The sequence below is a fragment of the Amphiura filiformis genome, chromosome 14 (genome assembly GCF_039555335.1).
Source record: "Amphiura filiformis chromosome 14, Afil_fr2py, whole genome shotgun sequence".
NCBI lineage: Eukaryota > Metazoa > Echinodermata > Ophiuroidea > Amphilepidida > Amphiuridae > Amphiura > Amphiura filiformis.
The window spans coordinates 31,366,198-31,384,277 of NC_092641.1; the positions used below are offsets into that span (position 1 = coordinate 31,366,198).

The window sequence follows — 18,080 nt, forward strand, 5'->3', positions numbered from 1 at the left end:
GGATTCCTAGTTTCAGTTCTTGTTATCTTAAACATAGTTGTGATGATGTTTTGTTTGGCCAACCGCAGCACCACAATTGCTGGTCTCTGTTCTCGTCCACTGAGCCCATTGAAGTGGTGGCGATCCTCGTAACGTTTGGGCTCATTATTGCATGGTGTTGGGTGGAGCTGCGAGAATCATTCAAGAGTAAATCAAAAGAGTGCCGAACCCCGCCTCCATCGGGCCCTCGGATAAGACGGGGGAGGCGTAAGGTAAAAGTGGGTGTGGCATGGATGTTCTGCACTACATCATCACTGTGTATCATTGGTCCGAATAGTGCACATCATTGTGTTTGTTTTTTTCTTTCTTTTTTTAAAAGACAAATAACAGATTGATTTAACTGTTCTCTTGTATGATGTGAAAGTATGATTTGCTAACTGCAGGTAGCGATGCTGGAGAACCAAAAACAACCCAAATTTCCCCAAAATATCAACATTCCCACAATTCTTATGTCACGGTTTGATCCATGGGGGCTAAATGCGGCAAATTTGTTAAGTTGAGATAAAGACAAAAATTTGAAGTAAATAAACAATAAAATACATAAGAAAAGAGACATCACAAAACTTACGATCTTTAGATGCGAGTATGCTAGACCTTTGGTGTTTTTCAGTGTATGATAACCTATTGTTTGTATTTGGTACATAATTATAGCAACTCAATTTTCAAAAATGCCTCTTTTGGCCTCCATGGAGCAGATTGTGTCACATATTTCTTTATTTGTGAACGCAAAATGTCCATCCAAATGCAAACATTTCCCTCCAATACCTACATTTCCCTAGAAGGAGCTTCACATTTTTGTCAGGAAAAAAATATTGAAAACTTTGATCTCATCAGTCCATACAATTCAATGGGATGATTTCTATCTAGTGATCTGGATACAAGCCCTCATGGTAATATACAGACAGAGTACATGATATGAACCTGATCAGCAGAACCAATGCTTGCTTGGAAGCACAGTGTATGAATTGGCATGAAGTTATTATGAAGTGTCATTTTGGTCCATAAAATGTGTCACATGATGGAAACAGTACTGGGCTCAAACCAGCAATTTGTTTTCGGGGCCATTAGGGGTGGGCAAAGTGAATTTCAGAGGAGGGGCAATATCAACAAATTTTGCATTAAATTGCTGCAAAAAGTTGAAATTCTCGTAATTTTGGTTATTTAAGGCTGAAAGTGTGTGGGGAGAACTAGGGGTTCAAAAAATATTTGCCACTTGCCCCCCCCCCCCATAGTGCCGCCACTGCCTCAGACACTGGTTCACAGTTTTTGCAAAATCCTTTCAATTAGTAAAGCAGCCAAAGTCTTCATCAAATTTTGCACATTATCATGAACTTTATTCAACATGATGTTGCCGCGGCAGCAATGGCAGATATAGGCTACATTTTAAACCTTGAAAATTGTGATAGTGCATGTGGTGTATTCAAAATATCAGTATAATATTTGCCCAGAGTGTGTATGAAATAGGAACTGAATGCATGGTATAAATGTAGGGCACAATGAATCGCACACTATTTTTTAAACAAAATTGTACTATGAAACAGTGTAGCATGCAATGCATTTGTGTATCAGCACCTGTGAAACTGGATTTCCTGACGTCATGTTTATGTGTGAAATGCTCCATTATGTCATTTTAAATAAGCACTTATAACTTTGAGATGGTTGTTTGGATTGCATTTTGCTCTGGGTTCCTTCCCACTCATCAGACTGAATAGAGTATTTGACCACGACTGATGACACACTTGTCGTTGACCAAGATTGACAACACATTGATTTTGTCTGTTACGCTATTATTTTGTACTTTTTGTTAGGTGTGTATATATGTGGACGAGTGTGTGGGAAAGTGAGTGTGGGGGTGGTGTGGATATGTGTGAAAGAGAGCCAAACAGAAAATCAAGTGAGAGAGAGAGGGTGGGGTTTAGAGCAGAGGTTGACTGCTCAGTGCCAGAAGTAAGTAAGTACAATAGCTGCCCTGTGAAGATTTGGCAATTTACACACAATATATTGTACTTATCTACACATGGCAGCTACACATGGCAGCTATTGCAGTTACCCACTTCTGGCACTGAGCAGTCGAAGTGTGAAAAGACTTAAAAACCTTGAACACACACATGCAAGTGATAATAATAATTATCAATTTTAAAATACCAACTGTATTTAACTAACTCCCCAAGCAAAAATAACTTGCAATTGTTTTCCTCTCCTCTAACTAGGGACACTACCGCTATGCCCAAGCCTTCTATGAACTGGGCAATATAGACAAAGCTAGGTCAGTCAACAGCAATGGTCAGGTGGTCTGCCGTGGTTTGGGACCGGCAAACAGCACCAATAACTCCATCAGTTACTTGAAGATGCAAGCGGAAAAATTTAGCGAGAAAGAATCGGAAGAGGATGAAGTGCCGGAGTTGGTGGATGCCAGCAGTAGCAGCTCAGAGAGTGGCGAGAGCGAAGAAGAAACAGAGGTATTATAATTAGAAATTAATGCTCTGCCATATGCTTCAACATAAAAAGTCCCAAGTTTTGGGATATTTTCCCAAAATATTAAGAGCTATTTTAAGAACCACTGAACCAAAACTAGGCTTGTTTGTACTCATTTTAATGCATTTTTCATGCTAATTCCAAATATGGTCATGCAAATACACAATTATAAATTTTTTGAATTTTTAAAAACTATTTGCAACTTGTCATCGGCACTCAACACCCGCATGGAGAGATAAACAATGAATTTGTGAGATTAAATCTAATATTTATGGACTTGCACTTTTTGGAGTGGTTATCATTTCCTGGTCTAAATGAATTTTCCGGCTGACTTGATGGATATTTTGGCAACAATTGGGCTATTCTAAACTGAGCTCAAAAAGAAACTTATAATTTTTTACAACTTGTGAATCACAAGGTCATATCTTAAAATACTGTCAATCAAAATGAACCAAAATTACACACAGGATTACCTTAATACTCTACTCAAAACACATGTCAGTAAACAAGCAGTTGTCCAACTGACACAACAGCGAAATGCACTGTCATGGGACAGCTTCCTGGACTTCCTTCACTTTCACAGTCCAACATTTGGCACCCAGGACAAAAAATCTGTGAGAATGCACACAAGATTCTTGCACAGATGATAAAACGGTGCTGCTTTCTGCTTTTCGTACACTTTTTTCATGAAACAGGGCTGGGCTGTGAATGTGGTCCAGGAAGCTGTCCCATGTCAGTGCATTTTGCTGTTGTGTCAGTTGGATAACTGCTTGGTTACTGACATGTGTTAAGAGTAGAGTATTGAAGTAAATCTGTGTGTAATTTTGGTTCAATTTGATGGACAGGATTTCAAGATATGACCTTGTGAAAAATTATAAGTTTCTTTTGAGCTCAATTTAGTTGAAATCCGCACACACCTTGTGGAAGATATGACCTTTAACTGCCACACAGGGAGTGTGAATTTCAGATGGGTGACTCCATTTGAAATCTACACTCCTTGTGTAGAAGTCATGTCTTCCATAGGGGTATAGGGATTTCAACTGGAATAGCCAGTTTAATGCCATTATTGACATCAAATTAAAGCTGAAAGGTTCTTTATAGAAGCCCTGCATGCTTTTATTGATTGGCTCCAAACAAAGGATTTGAACCGGTGTCCTTCACCGTAATCATGGCGCAGTGCAGTCCATTCAATCAAATGTTGATTAACCTATTTGATTGTAGTGCATTTGCTATGTGTGTGAGCCGAACTGTCGTGGTAGATTGCAATCATGCTTTTGTTGAATGCATTATTTGAGAAGTCCGCCATATTTACGGTATGATACGTCATATGCACAACCTCTATAATGATGCGAATATCTGAAAAATAACTTTGTTTCGATTGGTTCACAAATGTGATGCGATCAAGCATAATCAGTCGGAACTCGGAAATATTAAATTTCCAGTTTCTTATAGGAGAGTAAAAAGCATTTAAAAACATGGATTTTGCAGAAAACCTCAGTGAAATTGAACAACCAGAACAACATAGATATGAGCAATTAAAGAGTTTCCAAGACAATAGGAAACAAAAGGAAATCTTTCCTTTGTTTGGCTATATCTCAAAATCAATATTTCCGAGTTCCGACTGATTTTGCTTGATCGCATCACAAATAAGCTTAATAAGTAGTTATTAGAAACACCACTAGTTTCAAACACATTTCCCACTCAAAATCATTCAAACCGAACAAAGGGGCTAATCCAGTTGAAATCCATACACCCCTAAATGGAAGACATGACCTTAATCGCCCACACAGAGGGAGTAAATTTCGAATGGAGTCACCCATTCAGGTAATCCCATTTGAAATTCACACTCCCTGTGTGGACGAATAAGGTCATGTCTTTCATAGGGGGTGTAATAAAACATTTATCTGTGAATTTCATTTTTTTTTTTTTTTTTTTTTTTAAAGCGTTTTTCCCCATTTATTCCGTATCCAGTTCCAGAAGAAAAAGGATGAACCGCCAGCGCCACATGTGTTCCCACCAGAACGGCAAGAAATCGATATCAACGTCCTGCAGAAGATCCTCACCCACAAACACAAGGAGGACGAGAAGGAGCGAATGAAAGAAGAGAAGAAAAGGGAGAGGGAAGAGAGGAAAAGGAAACAAGAAGCTGAAGAGGAAGAAAGGAAGAGGAAAGAAGAGGCCAGAAGGAAGAAGTTTAAGGAGGAGAAGGAAAAACAGAAGGAGGCTGACAGAGTGAAGAAAGCGGAGAAGAAAAAGAGAGATGAGGAGAAACTTTTGGCTGAGGTAAGATAGCGAGAATTCTAACACTATGGATCACAAGAGCCTCATCCCAATGGCATAGTCCAATCTCAATTGCATAATCATAGTGCACAATTTGACCTCAAGTTGCAGAGTATGAGTTTTTGTACCCAAATCTTCAAAAGTCATTCATTGAATGTACAAATGTAATCGGCAACAGGCCTATCTTCCATGGTATGTTAGGCCCTATAATAAGCATTAGTTCTGTGACATAGATGCAGTGGTCCCAGACAGTGGCGTAGCGTCATAGGGGGGGGCATGTGCCCCAATCGATCTCAAAATTCAGAAAATCTCATCGGAAAATTGCCGAAAAAGGAAAAAGGGCTTGTGCCAGGGATTGACTTTTGAGGAGATCGTGAGCAATCACTCTCTACTGCTCTCTTTATAAAGGAGAGTGACTTTTAGCTCTCCTTAGTTGACCATTCTCTCCTTACATTTTATTGTAAATGCTCTAAATAGCTCTCCTTTGGAGGCTCCAGAAAAGCTATTTATTGCTCTCCTGCAAATTCCAAAAGACCTGTTGTGCCCCTCCCCCATCAGACCCGGTGCCCCCCAGTCATGGTCAGTGCCCCCCCCCCATATGATGAAACATGCTACGCCACTGGTCCCAGGGTAAAGCAGAAATAAATAAAACAAAAGCCCATATATGTATACATTTGTGCAATGTAATCAGTTGTTTTTTTGTTTTCACATGCAGAAAGCTAGATTGGAAAAACTTGCTGCCAAACACGAACTAGAAGACACATTGAAGCAAGGGTCAGAGGCCTACTTGGACAAGCGAGGGCGCCAGGCTGTAACCTTCTACCAGAAGGCGCAGGACTTGATTAATCAATCCGCGGAACAGGTAAGATATTTGTAATTACTGCAAATGTAGAAATTAGGTATGATTTATGGGCACCCTGTATATTCGGCAATATAGCTCATTATTACAAATTGAATTTTTTGTTTTGTTTGTTTTAAGCCTAGAATGTTCTTATCACATCTAACACTGTTTACCAAAGTAAATACTTATGGTAGTAAATTAGAGGGGAACAACATTTTGTTCTTTGTAAACCAAAGTTTCAGTTTGCCACCTTATATTATTTATGGACACCTTGTACGAAGCCGCTGACTTTGGCAAATCATGTGTCTTTGCAGCGTTAGCTTTCCGCTTTCCAAAAAAGGTTTACTTTCATATTCATCCGATGTAAACAAACAAAGTTGTTATGAGTTCTGTTGAATAAGAATTGGTGATTTTTTCACATTTTACAGAGTTTAACACTTTTGACCATTATACTGTATAATGGATTATTTTCACGGTGTTAAATTTTCGCTGATCAGTATTGCGGTTTCATTTATTCACGCTTTCATACAGCTACATATTGAAGCATATGGACTGAAAAAATTGGGGGGTTTAAATTCACAGTTGATTGTTTAACCACAAAAGCATGAAAATTAAGCTCCTGCAAAAAAAAATTCCCTTTATACAGTATGACATGTGACCTCATCAATTTAATCATATATTTATTGAGTTGTATTTCAACCCAGCTGGGGATATTTTTCTCATGTACTGAAAGTGGACATTTTCAAAAATGGGCAAATACGTTCTAAATATAACTCTATGTAGTCAGGCCTGTGAAATCTCCGCTACAGAGCGGAAATCCGCTTTTTTCATTTTTCCGACCGATTTAAATTTCAGCTTTTTTAAAACATCAAAAATCAAAATAGTGTCTGTGTACTTCTGATAGCATTACGTGTTGCAATAAAACGACTGGAAATAAGATTAACGATGTTTGAAAGGTCATGAAACAAAGGTCATATAACATCATCGCGATATTCTTTGATTCCTCGTTCGTACTCATTGTGTAATACGTTTGTTTTGGAACTGTGCCCCATCGGAATGATGTTAAAGATGGCGTCGTGGTCGCTGTGGGGAAATAAGAAATATGTGATTGTTCGTAAGCGATTTTCAATCCAAACCATCCATCGGAAGTTTCACATTGGATTTCATAAAAAGCATATGGAATTAAGAAAAGATACATCATGGCTACCATACAATGTAATTTTGTCGAGCGACGTTCACATTGAGGCAATGAAATGGAAGCTTATAATCATCAATTTATTGCCAGTGAAATATGCACGGAATAGCATTGAATTTGTTCTGTAGTTTAGTAGGTAAATTTTCCGATTTTTTAAAAAACCCCACTGGTAGGAAAATTTTCCGATTTTTTTTAAAGCCTAGTTCACACCCCTGATGTAGGAAACCGAAAATCGCATATTTAAAAAACAGGCGTAGTAGTTCAAATTCGACAAAGTAAAAAAATTGCACACACAAAAACTGCCACTTATAAATATAATATTGATTTGCATGGATTTAGATCAGTTTCCTTATGTTTATTTATTTTCATACCTACATGTGATTACTAACTGTATATTTAATGATTTTTTTTCCGTCCATACAGTGGGGTGGCCTGCGTGAAGAAGACTATGTGACATTCTTGTATGCCTGGGGCATGGCAGGTTTGGAATCTGGCATTGGAAAGGTACAGTAAATCTATTTTAATTGTTTATGTTCCTGGGAGTCAACCATTTTGTACAATACTCAGCATAGATTGTAACAAAGAAAGGATTAATGCAGTTAGAGAATTTAGAAAGATCTCAATTGTATTCTTTTAATTTGTGGAGGATTGATTCAGAACATAATATGTTCCCATAAAAAGGAACTTAAGCTCTGGGGAGAGAGTGAGAGATGTTAAGATGATTTAACGATAGGTCTACAAGCCAATCAACACTCCACTTTATGATACGTTTGGAGTAACATATCTTCTTTCATTGTCAAATTTAATTAAGATTCATTTTGCTTCATTTCAAATTGGAACCACTGCTTTAACGATTCTTAACGAGTTTTATTTTCTGATCTTCCAAGGACTTGAATGCAATTAATGACAGGGAAGAGCATGCAATTATGGTTTAATATTATATTATAATTATTAATAACTAAATTAATTAGCTTTTGAGTCGGTTGTAGACGTGACACAAATTAATTGGCTGTTCCAGTTGAAATCCATATCCCCCTAAGAACAACGTAACATTAATCTCCCAAACAAGGGGTGTAGATTTCAAATTTAGTCGCCCATTCAGGGAACCCCATTTGGAAATCACACTCCCTGTGTGGGAGATTAAGGTCATGTCTTCCATAGGGGTGTATGGATTTCAACTGAATAGCCCAGTGCATGCCTGGAACAAAACAGCCAGTCAGAAACGGGGTCAGAATAATATGTAGACTCTACATATTATAGTGTATTGATAGTGTTTAGTTACACTCCAGGTACTGCATACAGTGTATTCAAAATTATGAGCATCGCATAGGATTGTTTCAGTTTCCTTTCTCGTGTTTTTATTGGCCATGTTTCAGACTCTTTTGTTTTAAAGAACAGCAAACTTTGTTATGTTAAGATGAATTTCTTTGTTTAAAAAATTGTGTAGTACTTTTTTCGAAAACATTTCAAGAGTACTTCTGAAAAGAAAGAAATGTATGCATGCATCCATGAGAAAATTACGAAATTTAGTAACAAGCATGGATTTGAAGAATCTTTAATTCTTTATGATCACAAGAATCTTTTTACTAGGGCTTATAATGAAATTAATAGAAAAATTCATGATGCAAAAACAAGTATTCTTTCCTAATTGTGAATATTTGAAGGTGGGAAATTATTGTGCTTATACCAGTCTTTGTCTCTATCTCATCAGGAAATACAATTTTAGACCCCATGGGCAGTGCTGTTATTCATACAGTGCCCTTGATTGGCTAATTGCATGATATAATCATCTGAGTACCAATTAAAACAGAGGTTTTAGATCTCCTTTGGCAATTTTATGCTTAATCCCATTCAGCCCTGCTGACTATTCTTACTGCATATCTGATTGGCTCAATACATGATACAGCGCTCTTTGTAACTAATCAAAATTGTTCTTTGATAATTGAGCTGGTAGTGCCTGTGGGGTTAATCTCTTCACTGATGATGTGTAGTTAGAAAATAATGGGATATTCTAGTTGATATCCATACACCACCTATAGCAGATATGACCTTTTTATCTCCCACGCAAGGGGCATAGACTTCAAATGGAGCAACCCATTTAGGTAACCCCATTTGAAATCTACACTCCCTGTGTGGAAGATCATGTTTTTCAGAGGGGTGTATGGATTTCAACTGGAATAGCCCAATTGTATTGGAACAGGAGTTAATTAAACCAAGCAAAATGTCTTAATTGTAGCATCATAAGTTTGAATGGAATACAATTGTTTTTAAAGCTGGCTATTTTTGTGTTTCCTTCTGCAGGAAGTGAATGATGCAGTTCAGCGGTTTGATACCATGTTGAATGAACACAGTCATGTTCGTAGTCCTCTAGCCTACTACGGTCAAGGATATGCATACTACAAACATTGCAAGTAAGTCAATTAGATTGGTTTACTCTTCCGATGGCTGATTATATCGAGTATGTCATGAAGGGACTTTTGCTCTGCATGTAGCAGATTTATTTGTACTTTATAAATTCCTGCTATGCAATCTGATTTTGATGAATGTTTTCAAAAGCATTCATGAACAAGCCTGTACTCTTACACATTTCTAGTCCCCTGCGTAGAATTGGCAAAGGGGGCTCTAGAAATGCTAGGCGTCCATATGTGCATTCCTGTCTTTGTGCTCCCGATGGTATCAAGTATGGGTGTCCATCTTTGCAGCATAGATGCATCTCAAGTAGGCGCTGGTGGTGTTCAGAGGTGGGTCATGGATCAAAGGTCAAATAGGGTTAAATTGCTATAAACATTGTCCTGGGTTAATCCAGCTTTAGTTCCAGTGGCAGCTCTACCTTATTTGAATGGACAAGCGGTTAGGTGTGACAGCCAGACTTCCCTGAATTAATTGTTGGGGGTGCACCACTACTCATGCACGATGAGTGTGTTTATATCTTCTCAGCACTATATATGCAGGTCCCCATTTATTCATCTGGGTGTAGAGAGACAGTAGAGTTAAGTACTTTGTTTAAGTGCACAACACGATGGCACTGTTGGGGTTTGAACCCACAACATTCCGATTGTGTGTCTGCCTGTAATGCTGAGCCACCATGCTCTCTACTGTGCATACATAATTGTGTTTAGAAGATGAAAATGGGTGAAAAAAAATGAGTTTTGATTGACAATGGGCTATTTTTATGATATTGCAGGTTTCAAGAAGCATTTGAGCCGTTGGATAAATGTGAGAAGATGGCCAAGAAGTTGAAGTATGTTGTGGAAACATGGCCAGGGACAACACAGAGCATCAAGGAAACTACCAAAGGACAGATGGAGGTTTGTGTGGGGATGTGTATGGGGGGGTAAATGCATTTGAGTGATAAATGTCCACGGTTGGATAGCAATACAGGGGGTGTCTGGGTGTGTGTATATGTTAGTTTGTTTGCCTTTATGCTTATGTGCATGGCTGTGTCTGTGTGTTTGTTTGTGTAGTAATTTTGTTTTGTACTTCATCAAAGTGATACGCTTCATACACTTGAGCTAAAACTTGGTACAGGATATAAATACCCAAGTACATGAAATTAATAAATAAATGATAATAATAATAATATATGGCGCTTACTATAGCGCAATACCAAACATGTTCATTGCGCTTTACAAAATAAGAACTTACACTACATGGTCTTATGTTACAAGCAATAAAACTACACACAAAATAACAACAGATTAATACAAATGTGTCTTGAGAGAGCGTTTGAAAATGTCAACAGATGGAGAAGATCTTATTGAGAGCGGTATGTTATTCGGTATGATAGCTACATAACATTATTCAAACTAGTAAATAAATAGTTCAATAAAATAATTCAAAATATTAAATGAATGGCTAAATAAAATAACTCAAAGGAGCTAATTAGATAGCTAAATAAAATCATTCAAAATACATAAATTCTGTCATATTCCATTCAATCACAGGTCGGAATTGAAAACCTGCGCGATCGCTGCAAGAACCCTCCCCCGTCAGATGCAACATGTCGCCATCCAGACTGTCCATCTCGCCGTGAGATCTACCTGACTGACCCGGAGTTCAAAGGTTACGTGAGCACGGTCTGTAGCGAGCACTGCTTGATTGATTATCACCTGAACTGCTGGAAGGTGGCTAAGAGTGAGTGGGAGGAGGAGATCTTTCATGATAAGGTAATTTATGATATATCTGCAATAGCTGCTACGTGACATATTTTAAAGATGTGTACAATATTAGAATGCAGAAATTGTCCAGTATTTATGTGGCAGCTATTGCATATTTGGGTCTTCTCGATAGGGAACTTGGTTTGAAAGCTTCATCTTCAAGGACCCCATTGGAAATAAGTTATTATTTATTGATGATTTTCATGGGTGATCCTGGCAACAATATTTTATTTGGAATTGTAATCTTTTTAGTTTTTTAATGTATTTTTTATAATGTACTTTTTTTTTAAAAAGATTTATAAAATTTTAAAAGATGTATACAATTTTGTGCAATATTGTTATCTTTTAATGTTGTTAAATCAGATAAATTCAATCAATCAATAAAATTAGGAACATTATTATTTGTGTGTTGCAGTTTGTGAAACTAGCAATAACCCCAGTTTGTAAATGCATAGGTGGAAGGATAGAGCCACAGAGAAACTTTTGTGATGTTAGGATTAAACTAAGCAATGTGGGTGGGCTGTGCACTATCCCTCTCGTGTGTGTTAGATACATTTAAACATGAAAATACCCTTGCACATCAAAGTTAAGACATTGATCTAGAGCAAGCCAGGATGAGGCTTTATGCAGCTATAATGTACATGTAATAAAGCCTCAACTAAAGCCATCAGGATAGGAATGAATATAATACCAATATTTTTCTGCGTTCAATTTTCAGGATGTTATCAACAAGCATTGCAACACTCCTGATTGCCTAGGTGAGGTCATCTCTCTCACCATCTATGGCTCTGATGGATTGCCAAAAGTGGAGGTAAGTGGACACTTGAGCATGTTTCTATTCAGCAGCAACATACAGAGAGACATTCTCAGTAGAAACATCTCGCTTGTAATGAGGCGGTGTGCAGTTACTAGAAACATGTAATTTATGTTGTGCTTATAATGAAGAGAAAATGGTGTATGCTTAGAAGTGGAGACCTGAAGATGCACCAGGATAAACATTTAGATGATTAATTAGATTAATAATTTCCTATTAATTTGTGATTATACCTGGATAACCTTCAGGAACATACCAGTCTTCCTTCATGAAAATTCTAGGATTGTTATATGTTAAAAATTTCAATTTTTAATAATTTGCCATAGAATTTGTATTATATCGCGAATTTAAAAAAATCTAAATTAGTTGATATCAGAAGGACATTCCTCATATTCAGAATGCAATTTGATATGTCTGATGTGCTCCCAGGTCCCACAGAAAAATACTGTGCCAAAGTGGGTGACCAAGCCCTTAAGTGTAACAAGATTTTTTGTGTGTATTTATTTTATGAAGAATTTGCCTCCCTGTAACATTGTGGTACAGTAAAAGTTTGTATTTAACTCATTTTTTTTCTTTTTACTCCTCATCCAGGCCAAAAGTGATCAGGCAAAGAAAGAAAAGGAAAAGGTCAAAACCAAAGGGTAAGTAGCCAATATTTATATAAGTTGCTATTAAGTATGCTTATAGGTATGGTTATAAGCCCACATGGATACAAGCCCATGTGCGGATCTAAGCCCACCTCATATCTTTGAAAATATTTTAGAACCAACTATGCACCCAGGTATAAACCCAGTAGTTAGGTTAGCTTTGTTATATTAAAGAATTTGCAAAATGCAGTCTACTTTGGATAATTATATTCAAAACCACTGTACCGTGAAACCCCTTTCACCTACAATGAAAGAACTATGACAGAAGTTGACTTACATGAAAAGTAAATTTAGAATGGCATTTCCTATTGCCCAATCATATAATGATTGTGCAATGGGAATTTCCCCCAGTTACCATGTACATTCTAATCAGTGGATAACTCTTGCAATACAGAACGTATGTGACTTAGTTGATAACACTCATGCATATAGAGCCTAGCCATGTATTGCTACTCTAAGCAGATTTAAATCTATGCTATATAAGTGTGAAGTAAAATGATTTGAATTTCTCATTATTCAGGGTTTTTTTTGTTGCTGATTAAAGGTTGGTTATTATTTGCCTATAATTTTCATTTCATCCTGTATGGTGGTATTGAAAATAAGATTTACAAAATATACATTAATTTTGTAAACATTGTGTGATCATGCATTTTGGATATACATGTATGCCTACAAACTATTTGATCATGTTCATGTATTTTCAACAGATAGTGAAATACATAGATTAGACTGTATTCCAGGTCAGATACATTTGGTGGGCAAATGTGTGAAAAATATTATTTGGGTCTGAAAGCAATCAAAAGGCATTCTGTTTAGATGATTTTTCTATAGTAAAATTACCTGTATACTATAATAGTAGGTTATTTTTGTTGGATTAATTTTGTGTGATTTTATCAATTCTGGATGTTTAGTGGGTGTTTAATTTGTTTTCCAAATATTTTCACATTAAATAAAAAAATTCTACATGTATGTGTAATAAATATTTTTCACAGGGTTAAACATTTGCAGCTGCCTGTTCAAGCGCAAAAATTATGGAATTGAATAAGTTAAATAAAAATGTTTTTATTTATTTTACATTATTTCTTTTGTGTGTGTTCATAGCAAAAACAAGAGCAAGCAAGACAAGAAGAAACAAAAGAAACAGGAGGCCAAGAAAAATCCAGAGAAAGGACAAGGAGATAACGGGATAGAGTTGATAGTGTGTCATCATCTCAGAGTGATGTAGCTGAAGAACTAAAGATGCCTAGAAGAGGTAAGGGGTCAAAGGTCAGGGAGATGGAAAGAGAGATGGTTGTGTGTCCTCATTACAGTGATGTAGCCAAAGAACTTATCATGGGTCATAGGTCAGGGAGACGTGGATAGATTTGATAGTGTGTCTTCATCACAGGATGATGTAGCAGAAGAACTTAAGATGCCTAGAAGAGGTAAGGGGTCAAAGGTCAGGAAGATAGCTCAGCTAGGAGGGAAGACTACTTATTTGGCAAAAAAGCAGGACAATCGAATCCTGTGACAATATGATGTTATCACAATCATGTAGATATAGACCAGTTCCTAAAAGTAGTACCTTCACCTCATCTATAGATAATGTGCACTGATGTGGTAGAGCACTGGTAACCAAAATGTCCAGGCTTGAATCCCAATTCAGTGGATCCAAGCTTCCCCACTGGCTATATGTTTTGTTGCTTTTGTTTGGTATTCAATTTGAAATCTATTTCTCGTTGTTGATTCCAGTTGAAAGAAGAGATGACGACACCACCTCTTCGGTATCCAGTCGTCAAGAAGAAGGCGGCACCGTCTCTCAGGATGGAGATGATTCGCAAGAGCAGAACCTCTCGGATATAGATGACATTCTGGATGATGATGATCTGCCCATTGTTATACCGGATGCTGCTTACGTACTGAAGAGAGACGATATGGAGGATAACAGTGCTGCTGCTGTAAGTCTTATGTAGTGGAGTCAACCTAGTGTTAGTTCTCTACTCTGGGCTATTCCATTTAAAAACCACATTACCCATGTGGAAGATTTAGCTAAAGTCTACCACAGGAGGAAAGCCACAATACGGGGGAGTATGGGTTTCAAAATGATTAACTCTGACCAACTACATTTGAAAAACATACTCCCTCTGTGGAAAGTATTTCCAGAATCTTCCACAGGGGTAGTGTGGATTTCAACTGGAATAGCCCCATGGGTAACTTGTACAAGTGCATGAATAATTATGCTCGATGCAATGCTTCTGATACAAGATCAAATATAGGGAAAATTGTTACATATCTAAAACTTCCTATGAATAAAAAGATTGTCAAAATGGACACAGGATTATTACATCACCAGTGGAAAAAAAATTCCAAAATGAGCTAATTATACCACATTTCTTAGCACGGCAGTATTATGAAACTTTCAGAAAGTAAAATGGTACAATTTTTTGGCAATGAAGTACACGCAATATTTGGCAACTTTCAAGACATTAATAACCACACCTCTTACAAAATAATGTTGTAAATGTTTCAAATTATTAGTCACATGTTTTATTTAGGTGGCTAAAACTGATTTTTTTTTCCCATTTTACAGAAAAAATCCAAGCCATCCAAGACAAAGTCTAAAAAGAAGAAGTCCAAGGTAAGATTGAATGTGTATATTTTAAAATGGACACAATATATTAAGATACTTGATAAGAGATTTGGAGTATTGTGGAATGGTCAGAAGTCTGCATACCCAAAATAAACACAATTAATACCAAGTTATAATCCTAATTCTTGTTATTATTAATAACCCAATAAGCACTCATTTCCAAATCAGAACAGTTCCGTCTCTTGAAGAATTGAACATTTTAAAGCATAACTTAGATTTTCTCCTGTAAAACTTGAAAAGGCAAAAATGGACTTATTGCTAGAGAGTTAAAGACTACTGACAGCAGTAAAAAAAAATCATGCAATGTGCAAATGCGTTATTTAAATGTGCATTGTGCTGCACTTTGGACATTCTAACGTTCACCAATTGAAGATGGACTAGTCCCAATTCCAGAAAATTATGGATCTAATTTTTCCAAATAATTAGTTTATAACCACTATGTAGAAAAATCTTTTGTGGAATCAGAATGTTAAGATCCTAATCAAACTCTTTAAATAATAAAACATTTGCATTTATTTTATAGGCTGCAACAGATTTGAACATCCAACTTCAGTTTGTTGATGATGGGCAGCGTAGCTTGATGACATCAGACGATGTTATATCTCCTGAAGCTAAGAAGCAGTAAGTTTTTACATACAAGTGCCTTTTTTTTTGTTCGGAAATACAATTAACATAAATGGCATCTACCAGCATGCACATTTTTGAAACACCACACTGAGTGCAATTATTATGTTAGACATGGCAGTTTAATTTGAAAACATGTTTCCAGATATCACAAAAATATATATTTATTCATATTGCTGGACCTAAAAAGATTTTCTTGCTAAGGAATTCTCATTTTGAATAAATGTATCAAATTGGTAAAATTTCAAAAACAAAAATCCTTCATATCAGGCACCAGTTATGGTTTGTTTAAAATATGTGGTGAACCATGTATCCCAACTTTTCAAGCTGAAATAAGATGATATTGAATTTAGAAATTTGTTGCTGCTGAAAAAAAAACCCAAAGAAATTTGTTTTCCTGCCATGACATTTATAAACAACAATTCATTTTCTGAGTTAATTGAACATAGTCCTAGACTCTCTCGCATACACTTACCATACCTCTTACATTGTAATGATTGTATGTTAACTTTGTGATGATTCCATGTTTCCTTTTCAGTCCACATTACACTCCAAATTTTCACCAAGAGTCTCCTTTTGCGGTCCCTCAACATCTGAGGGAGCAGGCATCCAATTTTGAGCGTTCCTTGCCGCCGAGTTTCTCCCAGACGCTCAAAGACGGGCAGTCGTTTGCTGATACAGCCAAGATAACGGAAACAGACGAGGAGAAGAGTCAGAAGATTGCGCTTTTATTGTAAGTAATGAAAAAAATAAAACACACTTAAATAGTAAAGAATGCGCAGGAAGAAAGGTCACCCTACTTTGATGAGAGTAATAATGGACTAGTCCAGTTGCCATACACCCCATACGAAAGACATGACCTTAATCTTCCACACACACAGTGTGAATTTGAAATGGGTTACCTGAATGGGTGAGTCTATTTGAAATTCACACCCCGTGTGTGGAAGATTAAGATCATGTCTTCTATATAGGGGTGTATGGATTTCAACTGAAATAGCACATTGAGCAGTGAAATTGATATGAATGTGTGAAAAATATTGTCAGCCACTGACAGTTTGATACCTTGTGGAAAAACATTCAAAATCAGAGAGATGTAATTATTGCAATTCAAAAAGTAAAAAAATCATAACCACCCAAAAGTGTACACTTTCTCATTTTGATGTGTATGACTTGAGCAGCTAGATTTTTTTTTTTAACAGTTATTTAATTTGTATAATTATGTTTTGACGTAAAACAATGAGGAATTACAGAAATGATGTTGAAACCTTTTCAACAGATTTTGTAATATTGTAGACTAAATAAAAGTGTCAAAGCCAAGCGAAAAACTTATTTTTGCTGAGAGTTTAATCAGTGAACCACTGACTATCTTAAAGCAGGTGGTGTTGTGATCCAACAGCTCACTGGCGCGAAGTTATGTTGGACCACGACCGGAAGTGACATAACTGCTTATCAGTCAGCTGTTAACAACAACAACAACAGCTTTGAAAAAGTCAGCGGTGTACTGATAAACCTGTCGGCAAATAATAAGCGTTTCGCTTTATTTAGTCTGAAATGATGGATATTACCTTCATGTAAGCATACTAAGAATTATCTGTAGCCTTGAATAAAGACAGGGATTATACAGCTTTCGGAATCAAGCTGTCTAATCCCTCAATGAAGTCTTGGCAATAGACTAATGTTGTGTATGCTTACATAAAGGATAAACCAAATGTTGTGAATAATGGAACCAGTGACAATTATTGTATTCAATTTGTGTAGTGCAAGGTTTGTTCTTCAAAGCTTGATGTATAAAGTGCACATTAAAGGTGGGTAACCTGATTGACAACCTCATCCCCCCACTTTACCCATCAAAATGCAGATTTTGATATCAGGTGAAAGCTCATATTTTTCTCATTAACATATTGAAATTGGGCGTTCCAAATCGGTATATTTCTGGAGAAATCATCAAAAAACTGTCAAATTAGTCTCAAATGTGGTATATCACATTTGAGACTAATTCAACAGTTTTTTGATCAAATCTTCGGAAATACACTGATTTGGAACCCCTAATTTCAGTATGTTAATGAGAAAAATAGGATCTCTCATTTGATATCAATTTATTACATGATCATGATGATTATCGTTAATAAAAACACTGTAGACTGCCAAAATCATGCTGTATAAAATGTCAGTAATTCCATAAGGAATTAGTCACATTTACAAGGAACATTTACGTGTTATTTTTGCATGAATGTTTGAAAGGGACAAAATTCGATTTTCCAAATATATCAGGTCACCTTCCTTTAAGGGATCTAAAATGAGCGTTTATATGCGTTTCGACAGTATTTTTTGTGGGACATGAGAGCACCTCAGACCTATCGAATTGCATTCTGAATCTGA

General features: G+C 36.6%; 1 protein-coding gene across 3 annotated transcripts in view; it reads left to right on the forward strand.

Annotated features, from left to right (window-relative positions):
• The window catches only part of LOC140169959 (E3 ubiquitin-protein ligase TTC3-like), a 56,483-nt gene extending 42,098 nt beyond the window's left edge, over positions 1-14,385 (forward strand). For all 3 annotated transcript variants that reach the window (XM_072193267.1, XM_072193268.1, XM_072193269.1), the window contains 11 exons: positions 2,250-2,498; positions 4,486-4,797; positions 5,510-5,656; positions 7,254-7,334; positions 9,132-9,241; positions 10,015-10,138; positions 10,775-10,996; positions 11,706-11,798; positions 12,393-12,442; positions 13,550-13,700; positions 14,180-14,385. In XM_072193267.1, coding sequence (XP_072049368.1) covers positions 2,250-2,498; positions 4,486-4,797; positions 5,510-5,656; positions 7,254-7,334; positions 9,132-9,241; positions 10,015-10,138; positions 10,775-10,996; positions 11,706-11,798; positions 12,393-12,442; positions 13,550-13,673 — 1,512 coding nt within the window. In that variant the 3' untranslated portion in view covers positions 13,674-13,700; positions 14,180-14,385. The remainder of the gene's footprint in view (positions 1-2,249; positions 2,499-4,485; positions 4,798-5,509; positions 5,657-7,253; positions 7,335-9,131; positions 9,242-10,014; positions 10,139-10,774; positions 10,997-11,705; positions 11,799-12,392; positions 12,443-13,549; positions 13,701-14,179) is intronic.
• Positions 14,386-18,080: the final 3,695 nt, after the last annotated feature.